This window comes from Stylophora pistillata, chromosome 7, assembly GCF_964205215.1.
Source record: "Stylophora pistillata chromosome 7, jaStyPist1.2, whole genome shotgun sequence".
Classification (NCBI taxonomy): domain Eukaryota; kingdom Metazoa; phylum Cnidaria; class Anthozoa; order Scleractinia; family Pocilloporidae; genus Stylophora; species Stylophora pistillata.
In genome coordinates this window covers 23,265,717-23,286,178 of record NC_142525.1, presented here as the reverse complement: position 1 = coordinate 23,286,178, position 20,462 = coordinate 23,265,717, and the positions used below count along the sequence as shown (strand labels likewise).

The 20,462-nt window shown below is 39.2% G+C and overlaps 4 protein-coding genes across 5 annotated transcripts in view; 2 read left to right on the top strand and 2 right to left on the bottom strand.

The window, feature by feature from the left end:
- The first annotated feature begins 628 nt into the window (after positions 1 to 628).
- Positions 629 to 6,113, top strand: LOC111331632 (uncharacterized). Its single transcript, XM_088726954.1, has 4 exons — positions 629 to 1,523; positions 2,527 to 3,210; positions 3,470 to 4,021; positions 4,280 to 6,113. Exons 1-4 carry the CDS (start codon positions 1,292 to 1,294, stop codon positions 4,918 to 4,920), a joined length of 2,109 nt encoding a protein of 702 aa, XP_088583080.1. The 5' UTR covers positions 629 to 1,291; the 3' UTR covers positions 4,921 to 6,113.
- Positions 5,984 to 12,019, bottom strand: LOC111331633 (substance-P receptor-like). The gene is made up of 3 exons (XM_022936786.2): positions 10,963 to 12,019; positions 10,135 to 10,193; positions 5,984 to 7,587 (listed from the first exon to the last, which is right to left on the bottom strand). The coding sequence occupies exons 2-3, from the start codon at positions 10,154 to 10,156 to the stop codon at positions 6,500 to 6,502; spliced, it is 1,110 nt and encodes a 369-aa protein (XP_022792521.2). The 5' UTR covers positions 10,157 to 10,193; positions 10,963 to 12,019; the 3' UTR covers positions 5,984 to 6,499.
- Positions 12,020 to 12,165: 146 nt separating this feature from the next.
- The window catches only part of LOC111331667 (ribosome biogenesis protein BMS1 homolog), a 24,671-nt gene continuing 16,374 nt past the window's right edge, over positions 12,166 to 20,462 (bottom strand). For both annotated transcript variants that reach the window (XM_088726952.1, XM_088726953.1), the window contains exons 21-24: positions 15,804 to 15,855; positions 14,981 to 15,156; positions 13,841 to 13,999; positions 12,166 to 13,333 (exon numbers count right to left, since the gene is read on the bottom strand). In XM_088726952.1, coding sequence (XP_088583078.1) covers positions 13,133 to 13,333; positions 13,841 to 13,999; positions 14,981 to 15,156; positions 15,804 to 15,855 — 588 coding nt within the window. In that variant the 3' untranslated portion in view covers positions 12,166 to 13,132. The remainder of the gene's footprint in view (positions 13,334 to 13,840; positions 14,000 to 14,980; positions 15,157 to 15,803; positions 15,856 to 20,462) is intronic.
- Positions 18,290 to 19,753, top strand: LOC111332250 (uncharacterized). Its single transcript, XM_022937543.2, has 2 exons — positions 18,290 to 18,419; positions 18,865 to 19,753. Exons 1-2 carry the CDS (start codon positions 18,374 to 18,376, stop codon positions 19,521 to 19,523), a joined length of 705 nt encoding a protein of 234 aa, XP_022793278.2. The 5' UTR covers positions 18,290 to 18,373; the 3' UTR covers positions 19,524 to 19,753.

Below are 20,462 nucleotides of genomic sequence, written 5' to 3'. Positions count from 1 at the left end.
ATCTGGAGCGGACTTTGCATTTATCATTTTGAGTTCAAAATCTGCCTAGTTTCCATTTCCCGCCGTCCATGAACCGTTATCAAACTTTTGCAAACTCAGAGAGGAACTCAAAATGGCTAAACGGTTTTAAAATTGTGGCATAATTTTAACAATTAATGAGGTCGGTTTTAGCGTGATATCCTGAATGATCAAATCTCGTGTCTGTGTTCTCTGCCTCAGCTTTCGGTCCCGGCAGGGTTAAGGTCAGGCGTGGAATGAAGAAAAAAAATAAAGAGATAACCCTTTCTTTTATTTTTCTATAAGGTTCCTCTAACTATCCTTACTCCCAGAATTGCTTCGGTATAATTTTTAAAATCAGTAGTATTGTTGTAACGTCAAGCTCATTGTATTTCCGATGATTTTAAACTGCGTATGAATAAATAGCAAATTTGCTGCAAATTATAGATCAGACATGCTGGACTTGTTACTGATTATACAGGAAAATGTTTTTATTTTTAGCTTACACAAAAGGCAAAACGTATTTTTTTAATGTATTATCCAACTACGCTCCGCAGAGTACAAATAACGCCCACGACGAGTACAAATATCACGCGGTATTTGTACTCTAGAGAACCGGTTAGACAGGTTTTCCCGCATCGCGCAAGCGACAGATTGGATTGAAGTTAAACGAAAAAAGTGGCGGACAATTTAAATTATTTTTCTGACGACGAAGAGTCAGAATGGCTGGCGAATATTGATCCAAGTTTATGATATAAATCAAATGAAGAAAAGCAGTTAGACGACAATGAAATTTCATCTTTTATTGAAGAAAATAGAGACAGCAACACGACAACACGCAAATTCCGCTCCGCATATTTTTGTCACGCACTCCCCGTAAATAAATATCTGCGAAATTGACCCGCACTGAAAAAACAATTTGGCGTGTTGGATAATAAATAACTTATTATCGGTTTTAGTGTATCGTATCGCTGAGTATTTTTGCTCTTTATTTGTATTTTTACGAGCCCGTAGCACAATTCGTAATCATACGAATACAATACAATTCGATACTACACAAGAAAACGTCTGAGATATATATTTAATTTCATGTAAGATAAAATCAACGGTTTGATTATGAGGTATTTTGACTGCGTCTTAAGCGTCTTGGAATGTATCATGGAACGAAGGAACTGGGAAGGAAACAGCATAAAGTCACGTCCAAAGACATCTCGGTGCGATATCGAATGATATCTGGTTAAAAATATCGAGTTGTGGTAATTCATCGTAGTCGGACTCAAGCTTCAAGGCTTACATGAATCGCTTGGATATGACACAGGGCCGAGCGAAGAGCGCATTTTCTTCGGCTGGGATTCTGATTTCTGTTGTCTCTGTCCTGTTTTACTGCGCTGGGTTTGTGAGAGTTGAAATCAAGCTTAATGAACAGGAAAAGAGAATGAGTGAGGTGGAGAAACTGTTGAAGGTCAAACTTCCTTCTTCAAGCGAAGTAAAATCGAGTCAACGAGACCTTACAATGGAGTTAACAGGTTAGAATTTCGTCCCCAAAATATAGTGAAACCAATTTTTCACATGGCCAAAATTTTACTTCTATGTTTGTACAGCATTTTAGTGGCGATACAACTCCCGTTCAACAGCTATGTTTATTTGACTCTTCGGAATTCCTGCATGACTACTAGCCGATGTTGGCCGTCGAGAGTTACATTCACACACGTTAGAAAGTTTGTGCTTACTGTAATTTTATCAACGATTAAAACTTTATTCCACTGATCTAGAAAAAAGAAATGCATCCTAGAAAGTTAGGAAAATTCTGATCCCTATAAAAACAGACCCAGGAAGTACTACGTAGATATGATGCTATGTTCAGTAACACCGACAAATCTTGTGCCGAAATTTGATGCGTCAGTAAGTTAAACCAGACGCATCAAAGAGTGTTTTTGAAATTTTGAAATGGCATCAAGAAACACGAGGCTCAGCAAAATTCAAGTGTGTGTTAATCGTAGCTTTCAGTCAGTGCTATTATTTTGAAAACATAAAAACTCATGCCTTTGATATTTCAGATTTTCGTATGCTCGGCAAATATCCTTTCGTGTTAGTAGCTAAGCAAGGCAGCGATGGTCATCTTGTGAAATCGAGCTGAGTGTCACAGGATACATAAAAGCGACGCAAATTGATGTATCAACCGATTGAAAACCCGATCCTAGATTTCAAGGACTTTTGGATACCAAATTTTCTTTTAGTCTCAAAACCAGATTCCTTGAACAAATTTTAAAAAAGGAAATAGGTGGCCTCTGCGAGAAAAAGATTTACCATACAAATCTAGCCTACCGCTAGAACGTTGTCTCACATTTGAAGCGACGTTTAAAATCTCAGAAACAACAGCACTTAAAAAAAAAAAATAAAATAAAATAAAAAAATAAAAAAATAAAAAAAATAAAATAAAATAAAAAGGTAATTTCGGGTGTCTTTCGGTTTACTTACCTTTTTTACTTTAACCTTGCAATTCTACTGTTTATGTTTTTCTTTGTTTAGATAAAACAACGAGGAATTACCCAGACATCGCAAACGACATTAGAAGCAAGCGACAAGTTGGAAACGATTTGAATACAACTGATAACAAAGAGAGAGACGAATTTGTGGTGAAACTTGACAGTTTGCTGTCAGACAGAATGATGAAACTCTGTCAAGCAAGACACTCGTGCTCACAAGGTCCCCCAGGTCCTCCAGGTCAACCTGGACTGCGCGGAACAAAGGGATCCCAGGGAAGAAGGGGCCCTAGGGGAAGAAGAGGTATGAAGGGCGACGATGGAATCATGGGATCGCCTGGAAAAAGTGGAAAGCAAGGCACTATGGGCCCTCGGGGGAACAAAGGAGAACCAGGGAAGAAGGGACAGAGTGGACACCCGGGAATGAACGGCAGACCCGGAATAAAAGGAGACCCAGGAGAATCTATCTCATCTCCTGTGGTTGTAATCTCGCCCTCTACACTGACGATAAACGAAAATGAGGTAGCTTCGTTCCAGTGTTCAGCGAATGGTAATCCTCAGCCAGTTGTTGAGTGGAGCAGAAAGGATTCAGTCATGGATTCAAAGACAAAAATGTCTGCTGGAAAGATTATGTGGAAGAAAGTGGCGGGGAGTGACTCTGGCATCTACATGTGTACGGCGAGAAACATTTTAGGGAAAGTAGAAAGATCTGTGAGACTCACAGTGAACGGTAAGAGAAAACAACTATGGAAACAATTAAGGGCAACGAAGGAATCATGTTATCGCCTGGAAAAAAAGTAATTGATAGTTTCATATCTAATACACTAAAAAAATGAACAGTCTGTTTTTTTTCAGGTAGTGCAAATACACGTAATCACTGCTACCTCCTGTTTCTTTCCACTCCTCGTCAAGCTATTAGCCCTATCAAGGTTCTCTTAAACAGAATGTTCTTGATGACTTACTGTTCGAAATTTGTGTTTCCTCCACAGTCAAGCCTCTTGTATCTTTACATCTGGGACCTACTTACGTCAGGGTAGGGAGTAATGCCTCATTACCGACATGCTATGCGACTGGGTACCCCCGTCCAAAAATGACTTGGAGTAAACCACTTGGAAAGCTACCACACTCAAGTGTACAGAATTACCATGGCAATAGCAGTATACTCAAGGTGTTCAGCACCCAGATGGATGATACTGGTAAATACCTGTGCACCGCCTCCAATATTCTCGGTTCTACCTCTATGCAAACATCTTTAGTTGTGGTTAGACTTCCTAAATTTACAATCAGGCCTCGTGGAGCAGTTTCATTGTTTGCAGGTGCTTCGTTTACTTTAAACTGCAGCGCAACTGGTGATCCGCAACCATTAATTTCTTGGAAAAGACTTGGAGGGCAGCTTCCTGCTGGATGGAATCAGTTGTCAAATGGATCACTTGCAGCGAGAAACGTGAAACATGAAGACGCTGGTATTTACATGTGTATAGCCACCAGTGGAGGGGTGTTTGAGAAATCCTCAATAAGCAACATTATCGTACCATCTGCTGGTGAGTCAATTGCATCATGATTCCTGTGATTTTCTCACTCCTTTGTCTGCTTACGATTGTCTGTTTCAATCCCTCCCTAATAGCGTAGAACTAGTTATGGCCGATTTCATATCATACTCTTCTACTCTTAAAAACCCTATTACAGTTTTTCCAGCCGCAGTGGAATGGCAAAACATGTAAAATGGCGGCTATTTTTATAAATTTCTGCTACTTTCCTGGGAGTGAAGCAACTGATACTCGCAAATATTTTCCTTTTAGACGCATTTAAAGATTGCTCGACACTGTTGAATTATGGCTACACCCAGAGTGGAGTGTACTCAATCGACCCAGACGGGAGAGGACAGTTCAAAGCGTACTGTGACATGCGTACTGATGGCGGAGGCTGGACTGTGTTTCAAAGAAGGCGAGATGGCTCTGGAAACTTCTCACGGGGATGGGACGACTACAAGGCAGGGTTTGGTCAGCTGACTGGTGAGTTTTGGCTCGGAAATGACAAGATCCACCGACTGACAGCCTCTAGAACCTGCTCCCTGCGAGTTGATATGGAGGACTGGAACAGTGCCAAAGCATACGCCAAATATGGCCGGTTTAGCGTTGGGGACGAGCAGTCTCAATATAGACTTGAAGCAAGATCGTTTTCAGGAACAGCAGGTGACTCACTGGCATATCATAATACGATGAAATTCAGTACGAAAGACAGACACAATGACGCATCCGGTTCTAACTATTGTACGAGAACTTATACTGGTGGGTGGTGGTTTAAGAATTGTCACTATGCCTATCCTAATGGCTTGTACCTTGGGAAAAGTGGGAATGTCTGGGAAGGGGTTCTTTGGTATGGATTTAAAAACAAAAAATCTCTTAAGTTTATTGATATGAAACTGAAACCGGTATCCTAGATTGGAAAGTCATTATTTCAACTTAAAACAAAAAATCTTTTAGTTAATATTGAAATGACTCAGAAACAGCTTGAAATTGAAAAGGAGCTGTTTTTCCCTAAGTGTAATAAACACTGCATGGATAACGTTTGCGGCATAATTCAGCTTCCGAGCTTTAAAGAAGCAATACAAGGTTTGCGATGTTCGTTATATGCTAGAACTGAGGTACTTTGTATATTTTTGCCTTCGAGTTCATTGCTATTGCAGAGCCAAATCTCTTTTCTATGGTAACGGCTACCAATTCCCTTTCCAATATCAAGCAGCTATTTCCTCGAGAAAAAAAAAGAAGAAACCTCTCCAGCGGGGACAAGCGGATAATGGCAATGGTTTTTTAGCGCCTGGCAGTGATAAGATAGTTTTTTTTATGCATTTCTTTTTTTATATACATTTATGTATAAAATAAACTGTCTTATCAGATGTCCAATTAAACGCTTGACACATACGCTTTCTTATGAGTTCTCAAATCAGGTCGCTGATTATCAATCGTGTTCGGAGATTTCTTTACAGTTTGTTTTGGAGTTTTAAACACAGAAACTTTCTCATCTTGTCGAAAAAAAAAAATAAAAGAAAACCACCGCGAGTACATGATGTTGAGGCATTTCTAGTGACTAGAATTTAACTGTAAATTTTAATAACAAGCAAGTTACGCGCGTTCCATTTCAGTTTTTCCATATTAGACATCGATACCAATCAGCAAATCTTTAAAAAAACGACTCGTATTAGAATGAGAAATTCATTTCCCAACTTTTTATGTAGCAAGAATGTGATATAACAACAACAACACAAATAAGTGCAAACAATTCGCTCCGACGAAGGGCTAACGCTCGAAACGTCAGCTTAGAAGAAACTCTTTACGGTGGCCAATCTACATAATCAGCTCAGTTGAAAAAACCAAATGATCTTGTTGTACTCTTCACCGCCATGAGAATTCTATCCAATAAGGTTTACCATCATGTAGCACCACAGTTTCTTTAGAAACTTACTCCAGATTGCACTGAGTCATCAGTGTATTAGCACTGAAATACTATTTACAGCTTTATTAATTCTTTTGGTATACATTATGCGAAACAGAAGTCAGGTTTTTCAAGCCCAATGGCTGATTAGAAACAAGAATAAAGAAGCAGTGTGACTAAACACTGTCGGATTTTGTTCAATAGGCTGTTTATGACTGTTACGTAAAGATAAGACTGAAGCACATTTCAAGAGATCTTTAAGAGATAATTTTTTTTAGTGTTTTCTCCATTTCTCCATCAAGTTTGATTCAAATTTTCTTCGAGGAAGAAAAATAAAATCATTTGGTCTTTGGGCGCTGCAACTAGTTTGATGTGCTGCCTGCATTTGTTGAAAATGTCACTTAAGTAACGCAACAAATGACTTTAGAAAAAAAGGCAACCACAATATAAAACCTAAGAGAAATAAATAGAAGAAAAAGAAGAGAAAAAACAAATAGAAGGGAAAGTCTTCGAATTGTGTATCTTTACCAAGTCCACATGTCTCTATATCAGAGCATAAGCAGCTTTTACCATCTTATCACTCGAATTCAAATTGAAGTTATGCAAATAGTTCTAAATTTTCTCAGAGAACAGCCGTTTTTGCTATATTTAGCAATAATCGCATCAGGCTTACAGGTTTCCCCATTAAATTTTGGTTGTCCAGTCATTACCGTCAAGCCAGATTTCGTGCGGGTGCTTCTCCTAATAGACTGAAAGCAAAGGATTCTCCTGAATTCGTAACGATATTTCTCGCAGAACATAGGATAAATGATTGGGTTTATTGCGCTGTTGGCGATCCCAAACCACGGCAAGACAATGTTTACTTCGAAGGGAATACGGCTCCAGTAGACCTCACGGGCAAATCGTCTTAATATCTCCGCTGCATGTAAAGGAAACCAACAAAGTGCAAACACAATGACAATGCCAATCAACATCTTAGTAGGTTTGCGTCGCGTGGCTCTGATTCTTTCAATCGCTAACTTTGAGTGGTGACCTGGGGCTGCACTCTTCCAAAGCCTAACGGTGGTGACGAGGTAGAGAGTTGCTATGGTTACTAAGGGTATTAAATAACCAAATGCCGTAAATACAAGAGTATAATGGCTTGTAGACATTCCACTCTTCTCCCAACTAGGATAGCAGCTGTGCCTTTTCCTCTTGGTTTTGACTGTTGCAACCATGAATTGAGGAATAGCAAAGGCCACGGCGATTAACCAGATGACCAGAATGAGCCATTTAATGCATGTTTTATCAAAAACCTTTTTTAAAGGAAAGAATATAACACAACAGCGATCTACACTAATAGCCAGTATACTGTACACCTGGCTCATAACCGATAGAGCCTGGAGAGAGATCGCTAACCGGCACGTGACTTGTCCCATAACACCACCGAACCAATCAAACTGGTTGTAAAAAAAGTTCACCAAGTAAACAATGACAGGTAGCATCATGAGGTCAGCGGCTGCTAGATTGGCAATCAGAAGATCTGTTGTTGTGCGCATGGGTGTTCTTGAACGCGTCACGTGAATGACGATGGCGTTGCCAATCAGATCAAATGTTGCAATGGCTGCCGCTAGCAGAGTTAAAACAACTTGCATGGTGAGGCTGACTTCCAGGTTAGAACCAGATGTTCTTCCCCCTGACAAACAAATAGATTGATGAATAAATAATTGAAGAAATAGATAAACAAACATATAAATAAATAGGTAAACAGTGATCCTTACCACAGTAAAAGATTTACACTCCATTGCAAAAACATTTACACCTAAGAAGTGTTCACAATGAACGATGAGAAACTATACGGCTTTCTGGTTCAGATGTGCATGATAACTTGCCCCTATGATTATAAACATGCGCGCGCTCTGATTGCGTCATATCTCGTCATATCTGGTACTGTAACTCTTGTGAAGTCAGTTCTATTTGGGTTCTTGTTATCTGGACGTAGAACCTTCCAGGCGGCTCTCAGATCCTTATTTGCCTACTTTGCAGAAATTGTTTCGGTGGGCAAGCTGCGTTGTTCGATGGCCGAAATCAAACAAGAAATACACTAAAGCACACCACAAGAACACTTGCATTAAATCGATGCATGATACCACAGGGTACCCAACACTACACAGGTTATAGCAGGGGCGCTTGATTTCAAAATAGCTTCCTCTTGTTTTGTCGATGTTATGCAAGAAGTGATGAATGCGATAGAATAAAATTAAATTTCACAGACGATACTACTAAATTTGGCGAAAAGAAGAAGGATATGAAGGCTTTGCTGATTGAATTGGATAATCCTTTTAAACACTAGTGCATGGAAATTGGCTGCTTATCTTGATACAAGTGGTCAAAACAATTCTGACAAAATGGGGTCTACGACAAAACGAATTTACAAAAGAATTTGAAAACACCTGAGCAATAATTCTGAAACAATTACTCGCCTCAACATATATTGTCGAATAATCCCCTCGAATTCGCCTTGGGGATATATAATTCAACGTTAATGTTGCTAGTTGCAATTGGTGAATGTTGGAAGCCATCTAAGCTTCACTGGAAGAAAAAGATTATCATAGAAAAATATTTTTTCATAAATTATGAGAAAAGTGAATCACTTATTAGATATCGGTGCAATCTTTTCCCATAAAGCCGTTGGGTCTCACCGCTCATTTTAAGAATTAAACCTACTTATACCACCAAATTTTCTCTCTGACAACTAGGGAGAAAACAATAGTTCCCAGAAAGATAAGTTAAAATCTCGAGAACTGGGGCTTGTTAGTTCTAATGGAGAAGACGTTGATGACAGATATCTCGTTGATATTCCTCTGCATCAAAATACGATCACACTTAAAGAAGAGATATTCCTTGAGGAGAGAGAGTCACTTGTTACATAGGCAGAGAGTACACTCTCTATCCATCTACCAGTATATTACCTTGCGCGACACTCTCTATCCATCTACCAGTGTTATACCCCGCGCAAAATTATATAAGTATAATTTGGTGGTATAACCGCCTCCCGGTTAGCTCAATTGGTAGAGCGCCGGACTGTTGTGCGGGAGGTCGTGAGTTCAAATCCGACCGGACCAACACTGAGGGACTTTAATTAACGGAGAAGAAAGTGCTGCCTTTATAATAATATCTGCAAATGGTTAGACTTTCTAGTCTTCTCGGATAGGGACGATAAATGGAGGTCCCGTCTCCTGCAGGGTTGGGGTAGGAGACGTTAATTTCCCACACACGACATTACTGTGTGATGGATGTCCTCCCCTGGGTGGGGTGGGTGGGTAAAAAAAGGGGTTAGGTGTCAATTGGAACGAAAGTTCTGTTCCTTTCTCCTGCCATTCCTGTGGCGAATGAATTAAACTTAAACTTAAACTAAACTAGACACTCTCTATCCATCTACCAGTGTAATACCCCGCGCGAGACACTGAGTGACAAATTTATAAATTTTTCGATTGTTTTTCCAATATTCCAAGAGTGTTACTACGCGGTAAGCCGATTTCACTAAAAGTGAAGTCTAATGCTTTTACGGAAAATCTGTGGGATTATGAGTAGGATATGACCACTCAGTGAACGATGAGATAATCTTAGTTAATTAAGAAAATCAGAGAAACCGGGAGATTGACAATCTTGTCAATAAATTCAATCAAAAACATGAGATTACCAAGGAGGACGTATGCAACATCAAAATACATAGTCAAAATAAATAGCCTCGCGCAAAGGTCTGTAGAATTATTAAAAAGGTTCCATGATCGGCGCCAAGACGAATGATAAGTGCGACAAATTCCGGCTAGGAAATGGGCTTCCGGAAACAGTAGCACTAAACCAAGGTTTTTTTTTTCTCCTATGGAAATTTTTAGCAGTTGATCCGTATGAAAATGTTATAATTCGATCAGCTAGACAAAGCCAGATTTTCTTATGCTTTTGTATGCAAATATTTTCATTTTAACATGTTGGAGATATATTAATAACAAGTAAAAGAACATTTTTATTGTCATATAATTATTCTAAGTCTAATAATTTGACTGTCAGAAATATCTGTCTGAATGGATGCATTTTTGTTATTAAAAGTCTGATAACTAAATTATCTCTGTTCGCATGATGGATCCTTTGAATTTATCCTGCGGTAACACGAAAACAGCAAGAAAACACACGCATGTCTTGTTTTAAAAGTAATACTGGAGCAGAAGACGGAAAGACAAACCTGATGTAGAATTGTTCATCATAGCACTAAGTATCGTCTGCTTGGAAAACACTGCACGGCTGAAAAATGGATTGAATGAAAAATGAATGGGAAACTGGTCAAGTACATAATACTGCGCGTTCAAATAAAAAAAAATTTGATGAAAAGCATTTTTCTGACCTAAACTGTCGCACCTAAACGCAAGATTACAAATTGTAACAATCTCGTGTTGTAGGCTCCTTCAGTGCTTAATAAGTGTTGATTTGAGGTCGGTGGACTTTACTCACGAAGTTAGGCCCGTAAGTGGAACAAATTGCATCGTTGTTACCGGATAACTGATATCTATCAGAACCGGCTGATTTCACACACACACACACACACACACACACACACACACACACACACACACACACACACACACACACACACACACACACCGTCAACTTAAAGTAAAGAATGGAGGAAAATATCATTTTTTCTTCAATAAAAGAAAGGATTTTTAGCTTTTGTATTTCGAAGGGACATGTCTCTGTAACTTGGGTATACCTCTTGTGCTAAATACTAATACCCGTGGTTTAATCTAGATATTGACTTGATAACGAAAAGCGAATTCATTTGGTCAAAAGATTGCTTGGGATCCTTCGTGGTTGTCTAGGACAAAATACAAAGTAACTGAGACCAACAAAGGTGTAGTGACAAACCACTGTTTCAGGCGACAAGAGACAAAAACGTCTGCGGGGTAAATTAACGCTCACAAACACATTCTGAAGACGCGCAAAATGCTTTGCACAGAGCGACACTAATTTCATAGGTAACCGTAAGGCCTTTGAAAACAATTGAACAAGTTACCTTCAATTTTCAGTAAGGATTCAGTGAAGATGACGAGATTCTCCGACAAACCCTCGCCCGTTTAATTTCTGCTTAGAAGACGCTTGTCAAGTCAAAGATAAATTCATGGATCTTTTGGATGGGAATAATAATAAAGGAAATAACAATATTGACGTGGAGGTTAACTTCTGACAGCTTCATGATGTAATGGCTTGAACACGCACTCTTATTGGTTTATCAGAGTATATTTAAATCTTGCCCATCTTCCATCCAACGATGTGGAAATTTTCATACTTTACTTTCTTTGTACTGGACCTAACTCGTTACTTTTATGGCGTCACATTAATTGATGTTTGTTCGTGGAAAAAATTCACAAAATGTAAAAGGAAGGTCTGAAGAAACGACACGCATGTATAGCAGGTGTTTTTAAAGTTAAAATTGTAAACTGTTGTTCATAGCACTTTATAAGACATTTCAATGACGCCTGCGCCCATTACAATATTTGCTAGACGACACTTTCAAGTCAACTAAAAGCTTCGAAATAAAATTAAGGTGCATAATTTTAATTTTTTATCAGACATGATTTAGCTATTCATAAACAAAGAACTTTTCATAAATATTCTTCTCTCGATTAAAAAAGAATGTTAACTGTTTGCGATAAACAAGGATAACAAAGGGGCTCTCGTGAATTACAGTAACTGCGAAAGAACACGCGAACGAAATCGTTTTGAATCAGCCACACAGATAACAAACTCCTCAAAAATTCTGCGTCGTCAAGATCGATTATTCACCTACTCCAAAGGTCATATCAAATTATACCATGAAAAATTTGTTAAAATTAGGTCTTAAAGCGGATCACGGCATCGGCTTTCTTCGGTGACGTTAATTCAATCTTTTATATTGCTCTCTCTCCGGTCAGCTAATGTAAATGAATTAAATAATTCACGATGTTGCACATATTCAAGAACACCAAATTACGGCTTCCGCGGGGTAATTTTGCAGCATCTCACGACACATATTAACACATCATCGCTATTTAAGGAGTTTTTTGAGGCAATTGGGTCGAAACTGTGCAAAAAACGCTGAACCAAAATTAAACGGGATTTGTTCCATTTCCCAACCGACACATGCCTTCACTTTTGTTTACATCGTTATTCGCTCATTGGAAATCATTTTCGTTTCGGTATTTGTCAAAGCGGCAAACAGTCAAAAACAAAGCGTACATCAGAGAAGCAAGTCGATTTTACTGAAGAATATGTACTAACTTAGAACAAACTCCCCTCAACAGGTGTCAACTATTACCGGCACCATACAAACGAATCATTCACGACATCAACATTACAAACGAACCGAACAGAACGACCCAACTTAACCAACGGATCGAAACAGACCAATCACGACCGACTTAAGCCACTTGAGTCTTACAGCCAATAACATCACGGCAAAACTGACCAATCAGTTTATATGAACCGGACTTCGATCATTTGACCGACAACAATTATTCACTTGACTCTGATGATGACTTCCGGTGAGGTTGTTGCAACGTCAGTCACCACTAACGGGAACATTACTACACTCGCCCAGACGATCAGCCGACACTATCACATGTTACTCCCAGGTTCAAACCATTTACTGTAATATATATTAAATCCAGATATACTCGTCGCTAAAAGAGAAAAAAGAAAAGGTGAAGCTTTTGTTAGGCGTTCAACACGCTTGCAGCACTTTCACCAACCCAGTTCTCTGTCCTACGACACCGTAGAGTTAGCATAACAAACTCGACTCTCTTCTTCTATTAAGATTTCAACTGATTCAACCATTATTCTACCAATTCTCGCAAGATTCATTAAATATTTTTTCAAACACGAGTCGATATTGTGTCCTGAGCACAATAGCTCAGGTGACAGTAACAAATGAGGGAGTCCTGGACGTTGTCCATGACCTCGGAAACTACACTTCACAATACCGAGTGTTTACACAAAAATAAAATGACTCAGTTCAATCAAAGCCTGGCATAAATGTAAGTATTAATATGTAACTTCTCCTAACGATGCCACTTTGCTGTCTATCTGTAAGGTATGGAGTATCTTAATAAAAATCACCAACGAAGAATAATTGTTGAATCCTTACACCCAACTTTTTACAAGAAAGGGAAGATAATCAGTGGAAATAAATTAGAATCGGATCGCAATCATGTTTTCTTTTTCCGTTGTTCCGCTTTTCCCAACATTCTGAAGATCTTTTTCCTTTCTTCTCGTTGCTTCTGTTGTCGTTTCGCGTCCTTTTTTTCCTTCTCTGCACGAAAGACCTTTCTTTTCTCTTGAAGCTTCTCCTTTCGCTTTCGTTGTTTCTCCTTGTTCGCTGTATAGAGTTGCTGCATGAGCGTATAAGCCTGTTTAATGAAAGGAAAAAGACATTTTAAAGTAATTTTTAGGAATTGTTGGGGAATTTTTAATCTTCGAGTACTTTTAATTGAGAGAAAGGGTTGCTTTCGATTGAAATTCCCAATCGATACCGGATGTTTTTTTTTTAAGAAAGCTTTTGCTCTTAGCCTGATTTTCAAAGTGAGGAGTTTCAAAATCCACGGTAACTTATCCAGCCTTCCAAGACTCATTTTGCTTTTGTATGTAACAAAAGGTAAATATTAAGTATTCCTGACTGCCAATCAGGTGAAAGGAAAATACCCTTAATAGCCCATGAGAACTCGAGGTAAAAACAGCCAACTGCCTAAAACGCGGGCGACCAAGTGTGATTGGTTTTAGTTTGGTATCTGATTGGTGGAGACTTTTCTGGACCAATCAAAGAGCGAAGTGATGCAAAAACCAATGCAATATGGAATTACTTTCGACAGTCAACTGAATATTTCTCTAAAGTCAGCATTTGACCGTCATGTCCTCACCGATTTTTCGTGCGGTTCCATAACCACAGCGCGTCTCGTTTCCAAGGTTGGCTTGCTCCTTTTCTTCATTAGCTTCGGTTTAGATTTAAATGGTAAATCTTTTTGCAGTTTTGCTGGAATCACCAAGGGGTTAAAGTGACGAGTGACCCGCTCCACAGGCTGCAAATAACACAAACATTGCTTTAGTTTATCACTCCACGATCCTCGAACTTTTTTCAGTTCTCTGAATCTTAGCTGTCGGTAAAGACAATTATAACATAACCAAAGTAAAGCACGCGCTCTGATTGGTCAATTCAGCGTCCCCCATTTGCTCATGGGTGTACGCTGCTGACGTGAGCAAATGCAAAGACAATTTTTCCGCGCTTGCTTGTATTTTCTGGTCACGTAAGATTTGTTAAATAAAAGGGAACTCTTTAGCTACAATGTATCAATGCTATGTTATAAAACAAATGGTAAACACCACAGCGTACACTATTGAGTTATGGATGCACGCGGGAGGTTGCTAAGCACGAAAGAAGCGTAAGAGTCGCTCTCGGCTATCGCCTCCAGCGACTCTAGCTTCTTGAGTGCTTAGCAAACCTCCCAAGTGCATCCATAACTCAATAGTGTACGCTGTGGTGTTTACCATTTGTTAATTTAGATTCGGTTGTTCATTGCATCTAATTCTGAATACATATGCATGGGGTAACATTCAAGAGATGAAGTCTTTTCACTGCAGTGAATTCACGACAAACATTGCTGGATACAGCTGCTCCAAAACCACTACAAATGATATCATGCCAAAAGTAAGCAGACAGATAAACTTTGAGTACTGGAATCACTGGATGACAATTCGTCTTGGTCAAGAGAATCACGCGATACCTTTCGGATATGAAACTTATAACGTGCGGTTGTGAATCCCTTTGTCATTGAAGGTTGAACCGTCTAAACCTGAGACTTTGAACGTGATGTTCAACGAATTAGCTTGAATATTCCGAAAAGTATCTGATGAGTAGCCTCTTGGTTAAGACAAAACACTGCGTCATACCAGCCACGAACTAATCTTTCACAAGTATTTGACCTTTTTTCGCAGCATAGGAATTGGCAGAAACTTTGCAAAGTCGACTCGCGCCATTACGCGAGCGCGACTGATGTACTCACCTTGTACAATGAATCACTTTTGACAGGCGCTTTCAAACCCAGGTCTTTTCGAAGTTGACCAACAGTGCGCATGCCCTGCCATGTTGCTTTCTGTTCTGGCGGTAAGAGCAGTGACGTCACAGGGTTGCAGAAGTTCGGAACTGTGACCGGGTACCAGGTTCTAATGAAAACTATGTCTGGAGAACACAACAATACAAGACTCTCTGAGCGACTGAAACTTTTTATTCAGATCTCCAAGTGACCACCTTGACCAATCAGATGCGCAAGCTTGTCAGAGGTGCTTTCCCCGCACATGCTTGAATAAAGAATTGCTTCATGCTTAGCGTGCGTATATCGAATCACGGATGCACGAGGGAAGTTTGAAGAGAGTGAGAGAAGCGTAAGGTTGGCTCAATGCGAAGCCAAAAACCGACTTCAGCAACATCCCACGTGGCTTATTTCGCCGGTAAACTAACATAAAGTGCGGTTTATTGCTTGAATACAACACGGTGGCTCTTTAGAAATTAGTTAGGAGAAGCGCATCTACTTTGTTACAAATTTGTTTTCTCTTCTGTTCTCTTTGTTTCCGTACCTTGTCTTTGTACAAAAGAATAAAGGGGGTAAGTTCCTAAAGAAACTATGGTGCTGCGTTGGTGGGAGTAAAAAAGTAAATTTGGGTTTTATCAACTGGGTCGATAATGTAAATTGGCCACCGTAAAGGGTTTAAAAGTCGACGTTACGAGCGTTAGCCCTTCATTGGCGGCCAAATTACATTATCAACTCAGTTGATAAAACCAAACTTTCTTTGTACAAAAGCCGGCTCTCAAAGGTAGTCGTCACTTACCACTTATCAAAATTTTGTCCTCAAATGTTGCACGGAAAGCACCCTCTGGATTCTAGTGAAAAAAGGAAAACAAATTAACAAAACAAATTAACAAAACAAAACAAAACCTCTTTATCCCTAACGAAAATGGCAGATTTGACTAAATTTCGTCAAACTGAATGATTTCGCTCTAAGGTGATTTAACTTTGACGAATTTGACTAAAATTCGTCAAAATCGTCAAATCCACGAACATTCACCAGTTTAACAAAATTCCTTTAAAGTGCCCCTGAGATCAAAATTTTCGTACATCATTTTTTCCATTTTCGTGTTCAGTGTGTCTCCTTCACCTACTCTGCCAAATTTCAGTTTAGACCGAGCACCAGAAATAACTTTTTTCGGGCCGTTAAATTCACGATTTCGCGTCCGCCATTATTTGATCATGTTCCGGAAGTTGATCGCAGGACTCAGAGGAAGTGACGTCAAAGGCTCAACGCGAAAATCTCACATGGCAAAATGTCAAGCAAACATAACAGAGTGCTTTACCCTATTCTTACAAAAACTAAACAAAAATGACTGGGCATCGATGCGCAATTCAAAGCTGAAGAAATCGTGCAGACCATGCTGCAGGTATTTCTCTGCATCGCAGCCTTGCAACTAGATCAGAGCAGGAAAAACGGATGCGATTTGTGCGACCTCGCCGAGTAAACTTCAATCCTACAGAAATATTTGTGATCTACTCTGAACACTTCTCGGAGGACTGTTTGGAGAGATCTGTGTACTTTGAAGGATCTAGGCGAAGAATTCTGTCGGGTTCAGTGCCTACCGTTCAAGAAGAGAAGGGACAAGAAAAACCATCCTCGTTGCGATCTCGACGCCGGAAAGCGAAGTCTATGAACCTACACGGATTTTGTCACCTTAACATATGAGCTGATCAATATCCACCTTTAACAACTCTCTGGCAGAATACCTTACACAAAGGAAAGTACTCGGTGAACATTGTAAATAAGAATGATACAATAGCCGAATTGAGGATTGAGATTTCTGACCTCAAAGAGCTCACTTTTATACAACAGAGATGAAAAATATAATTGTGTGCTCTGGTTCTAAAACAAGCTGGCTTTAATATCAGCGAAAGCAGAACAAACACCTTAAGACACAAAGCGTAAAAACACTTTAAACTGTAGGCTTGCAGCCAAAAAAACCAAGAAAATGAAAATTTCTTTAAAAACCTGTCAAACTATCAACTGTCTGACAGCCAAGTCAGCGTGCTATCAAAGGGTCTCACGAATTTAAAATCAGGCCAACTTTTGCGAGATTTATTCGCAAGACGAATGCTCCTCCGTTACACCTTTCAGGGACAAAACAAAGAACCACTTCTGTTTCATATCAAACTAAATGCCACCGGTTCAGTCTTCTATCGCCCTTCAGAGCTACTTGGAAAATTGACATAACGCTACTTGCAGACTGCATCTAAAGCCAAAAAATACTTTGTAACGCAACGAGGTCACGGCTCGAAAAGAGTTGAAACAAACGCTGCTTTAAACCTCACCGAAGTAACACAACAATAGTCATCATGAATAAGACAGAAAAAACAAAAGAGGCCAAAGTGCAACTCAACAACAGAGTTCACTTCAAACCTCTCAAAGCACCGATAGAAGGAAAGGGTTAATGACATCATTGACCAAATTCATCGGGGAAAACAGGTATCCGGACAACTCGTCCTCTGGACAATTAGCCCCAGACAACTAGCCCCCGATCTTCAGACAAATGGCCCCCAATAAGAAAACACTTGTGTTACGTTGGACAACTATATTTTTATGCACATAGAGTAATAAATTCTCGAAAGAAGAAGAAAGTTGGTTTTTTAAAGCATATTAAGAGACCGTTTGTAGCGATCGATTGTAACGATCGCGTAAACACACGAAAGTGACCATTTTGTAATCCAGCCATAACATTTGAAGTTGCTGTTTACGCGATCGTTACAATCGATCACTACAAATCAATTCTCGGTCTCGTAATGTACTATAGAAAACAAAATTTTCTCTTCTTTCAAGAAATTATTACTTTATGAGCATAAAAGTATATTTGTCCAATGTAGCATAAGTGTTTTCAAATGGGGGCCAGTTGTCTGAAGATCGGGAACGAGTTGTCTGGGGCTAATTGTCCAGGGGGCGATTTGTCTGACATTCGGGAAAACGCACTGATGGATTAAGGCTGGTTTTCATTAGCGACGGAGTCGGAGTCGGAGTCGGAGTCGTAAGAGTGCTTATGACCTGGTGAAAATCGAAAAACGGAGTCGTAAGCGGAGTCATAAGCCCGACGGAATCGGACTCGGAAGAATCAGAACGTTTCCATTTTCTTCCGATTCCGCTTATGACTCCGTCGCTTACGATCTAGTGAAAACTGTAGGGTCGGAGTCGGAAGCGGAATCGGAAGAATAAACCAATCATAATGCTTGTTCTCAGGTCCTCCGAGTACAATTCGAAAAAGAACATGGCGGCTTCTTTAGACGAAAGAATTGCAGAGGCGGTGAGACGTTTCCCAGTACTTTACGATAAATCATGCAAAGACTTTAAAGATAATAAAGAAAATGAACGCATGGGAAGACGTAGCAAAGATAGCAGGGCTTCCATCAGGTATGTTTTAATTACAAAAGCGAAAGGCTGCCATCCAAACTTCGCCACCGTACTGTAACAAGTTTTAACTTGTTGCACAATCCTGCTAAATGTTTGATTCTAGCACTTACTGGTACATTCCTCCAACAACAGAATGATTAAAAAAATGCATGTTTTGGTAGCAAGACTGTAATTTAACAAATCACAAGTATTATAATTTGTGAGGAAATGTGGTTGGCACATAGTAGTGTTTGTATTATTTATATCTATATTTACATATCTATATTTACCTATATTTTATATCTATATTTACCTAGAGAGAAAGTTGTATTATAGAAGAATTTAATAGTCATTAAAGAAAAAAAGAAACCAAAAATAGATACAAAATTATGCCAGTAATGCCAAAATTGAGATAGGGTATTTCAGATCACAGAACTTTTGGCCTAACATATTCCTTTATTTCTAGGGGAGGAGGCCAAAACGTATTTCACTAATCTGCGAACCAGATACACCCGTGATAGGAAGAAATTAAAGCAAGTCAAAGTTAGTGGTACTGGTTCTGAAGATGTATCTAAAGTGAAGGATGAGGTTGAAGATATGTCTTTCTACCTGGCTTGGCTTGATCCATTCTATAAACCCAGAAAAACATCTTCTAATTTCATTACCATTGATTCAGGAAATGAGGGGTCAGAAGATGATGATACCCAGAATGTAGATGGCAAATCTAATACGACTGAGACAACAAGCAGTGATGCTGACAATCATGCAGCTAATAATTTTCGACCGACAAGAACGCCCAAATTACAAATGAAAAGAAAAAGTGCAGGAAGAAATCAGGATGTTGCAAATGCAGAAGTGCAAGTTCTGCAATCGATAGGAGAAAAGCTTGGGCAGAAGAAAACACCATACTTCAAAGATGAAGATGAACTGTTTGGTGCCTGGATAGCTTCCCAAATGCGACAGATAGCACCGGAGCGAAAAGTTGTTGCCAAAATGCAGATATCAAAAATTGTGTATCAAGAAATGTTAGCCCTATTCAACTCAATGCCTTTGTCTTACACTGGGGGGCAAGGTTCATGGAAATATCCTCAACAGCAGATGCCAGAGCTGCATCAGGCACAGTAACATCAACCTCAACAGCAGCAGCATCAACAGCATCACAGCTTCCAGGATACAGTGGTCAGGAATCAGAGCCAAAAGCCATTTCAGATTCCTAATCTGCTGGAACCATCAGAAGTACCTCTCATGAGGCCTGGGCAACTTTTCTATCAAAATAAGTCTCAGACTGGATTTGATCTTGAACAAGGTTCTTAAGTATTTCAAAATGTCTTGACAAGGGTGTTGTTTCAAACATTTTGTTAACTTTTACCTAAACATTGTTATTTTTTTTATTGTTCACTATTTTTCTATGGGAGGTATGTAATTATGCATTTCATATCATCCCATGACAAATTTGTTTGCAGTTAAGAAACTAACTCTTGAATTTAAAATGTCAGAAAATTTAATGTTAAAAAAATAAAAATTTGAAATTGAAACAAATCTGAACATTGTTTTACATTATAAATAGGTTCATCGATTACTAGACTTTATTTTTCCATAAATATGAAAGGAAGAAGGGTAACCTCTCAAACTGAATCAAGTTTAGGTGCTCTCTGTGGTAAACATATTGTAAACTAGACCCAGTGCAAAAGCAAGTACTTAGTGTAAAATATACTTTGATTCTTTTATGTTGATGCAAAACACCCCATGTGACCTTGCTTACCAGGAGCCATTTTTGCACCAAGTCTATGAATGTCTTACTTGCTCTATAATCAGCATTTTATGAATCTAAACAATGAATCTAAACAATGCTCCAACCTTGATTGTATTTTGAATGTTTCTCTATTGTCTCCATTTTGGTGAATCAGTTATGGTAAACCTTCTGTTAAGTTTAGAATACCCTCAGACCTCCCAACACCATATATGAATTACTGTTGAGAGTAGTTGGTTATAATTTTCTGATAAATCTTTTTTTTTTCGGTGGGGGAGGGGGGGGTGAGGTAAGGTGCTGAGAGGTAATGGGGG

Bases quoted from the DNA above. Each gene is read 5' to 3' on its own strand.
- LOC111331632 (XM_088726954.1), top strand. From the start codon at position 1,292: ATGAATCGCTTGGATATGACACAGGGCCGAGCGAAGAGCGCATTTTCT. The intron at 1,524-2,526 runs GTTAGAATTTCG...TTCTTTGTTTAG, and splicing joins CCTTACAATGGAGTTAACAG to ATAAAACAACGAGGAATTAC. The intron at 3,211-3,469 runs GTAAGAGAAAAC...TTTCCTCCACAG, and splicing joins TGTGAGACTCACAGTGAACG to TCAAGCCTCTTGTATCTTTA.
- LOC111331633 (XM_022936786.2), bottom strand. From the start codon at position 10,156: ATGATGAACAATTCTACATCAG. The intron at 7,588-10,134 runs GTTTGTCTTTCC...TTTGTTTGTCAG, and splicing joins GATGAACAATTCTACATCAG to GGGGAAGAACATCTGGTTCT.
- LOC111332250 (XM_022937543.2), top strand. From the start codon at position 18,374: ATGAACGCATGGGAAGACGTAGCAAAGATAGCAGGGCTTCCATCAG. The intron at 18,420-18,864 runs GTATGTTTTAAT...CTTTATTTCTAG, and splicing joins GATAGCAGGGCTTCCATCAG to GGGAGGAGGCCAAAACGTAT.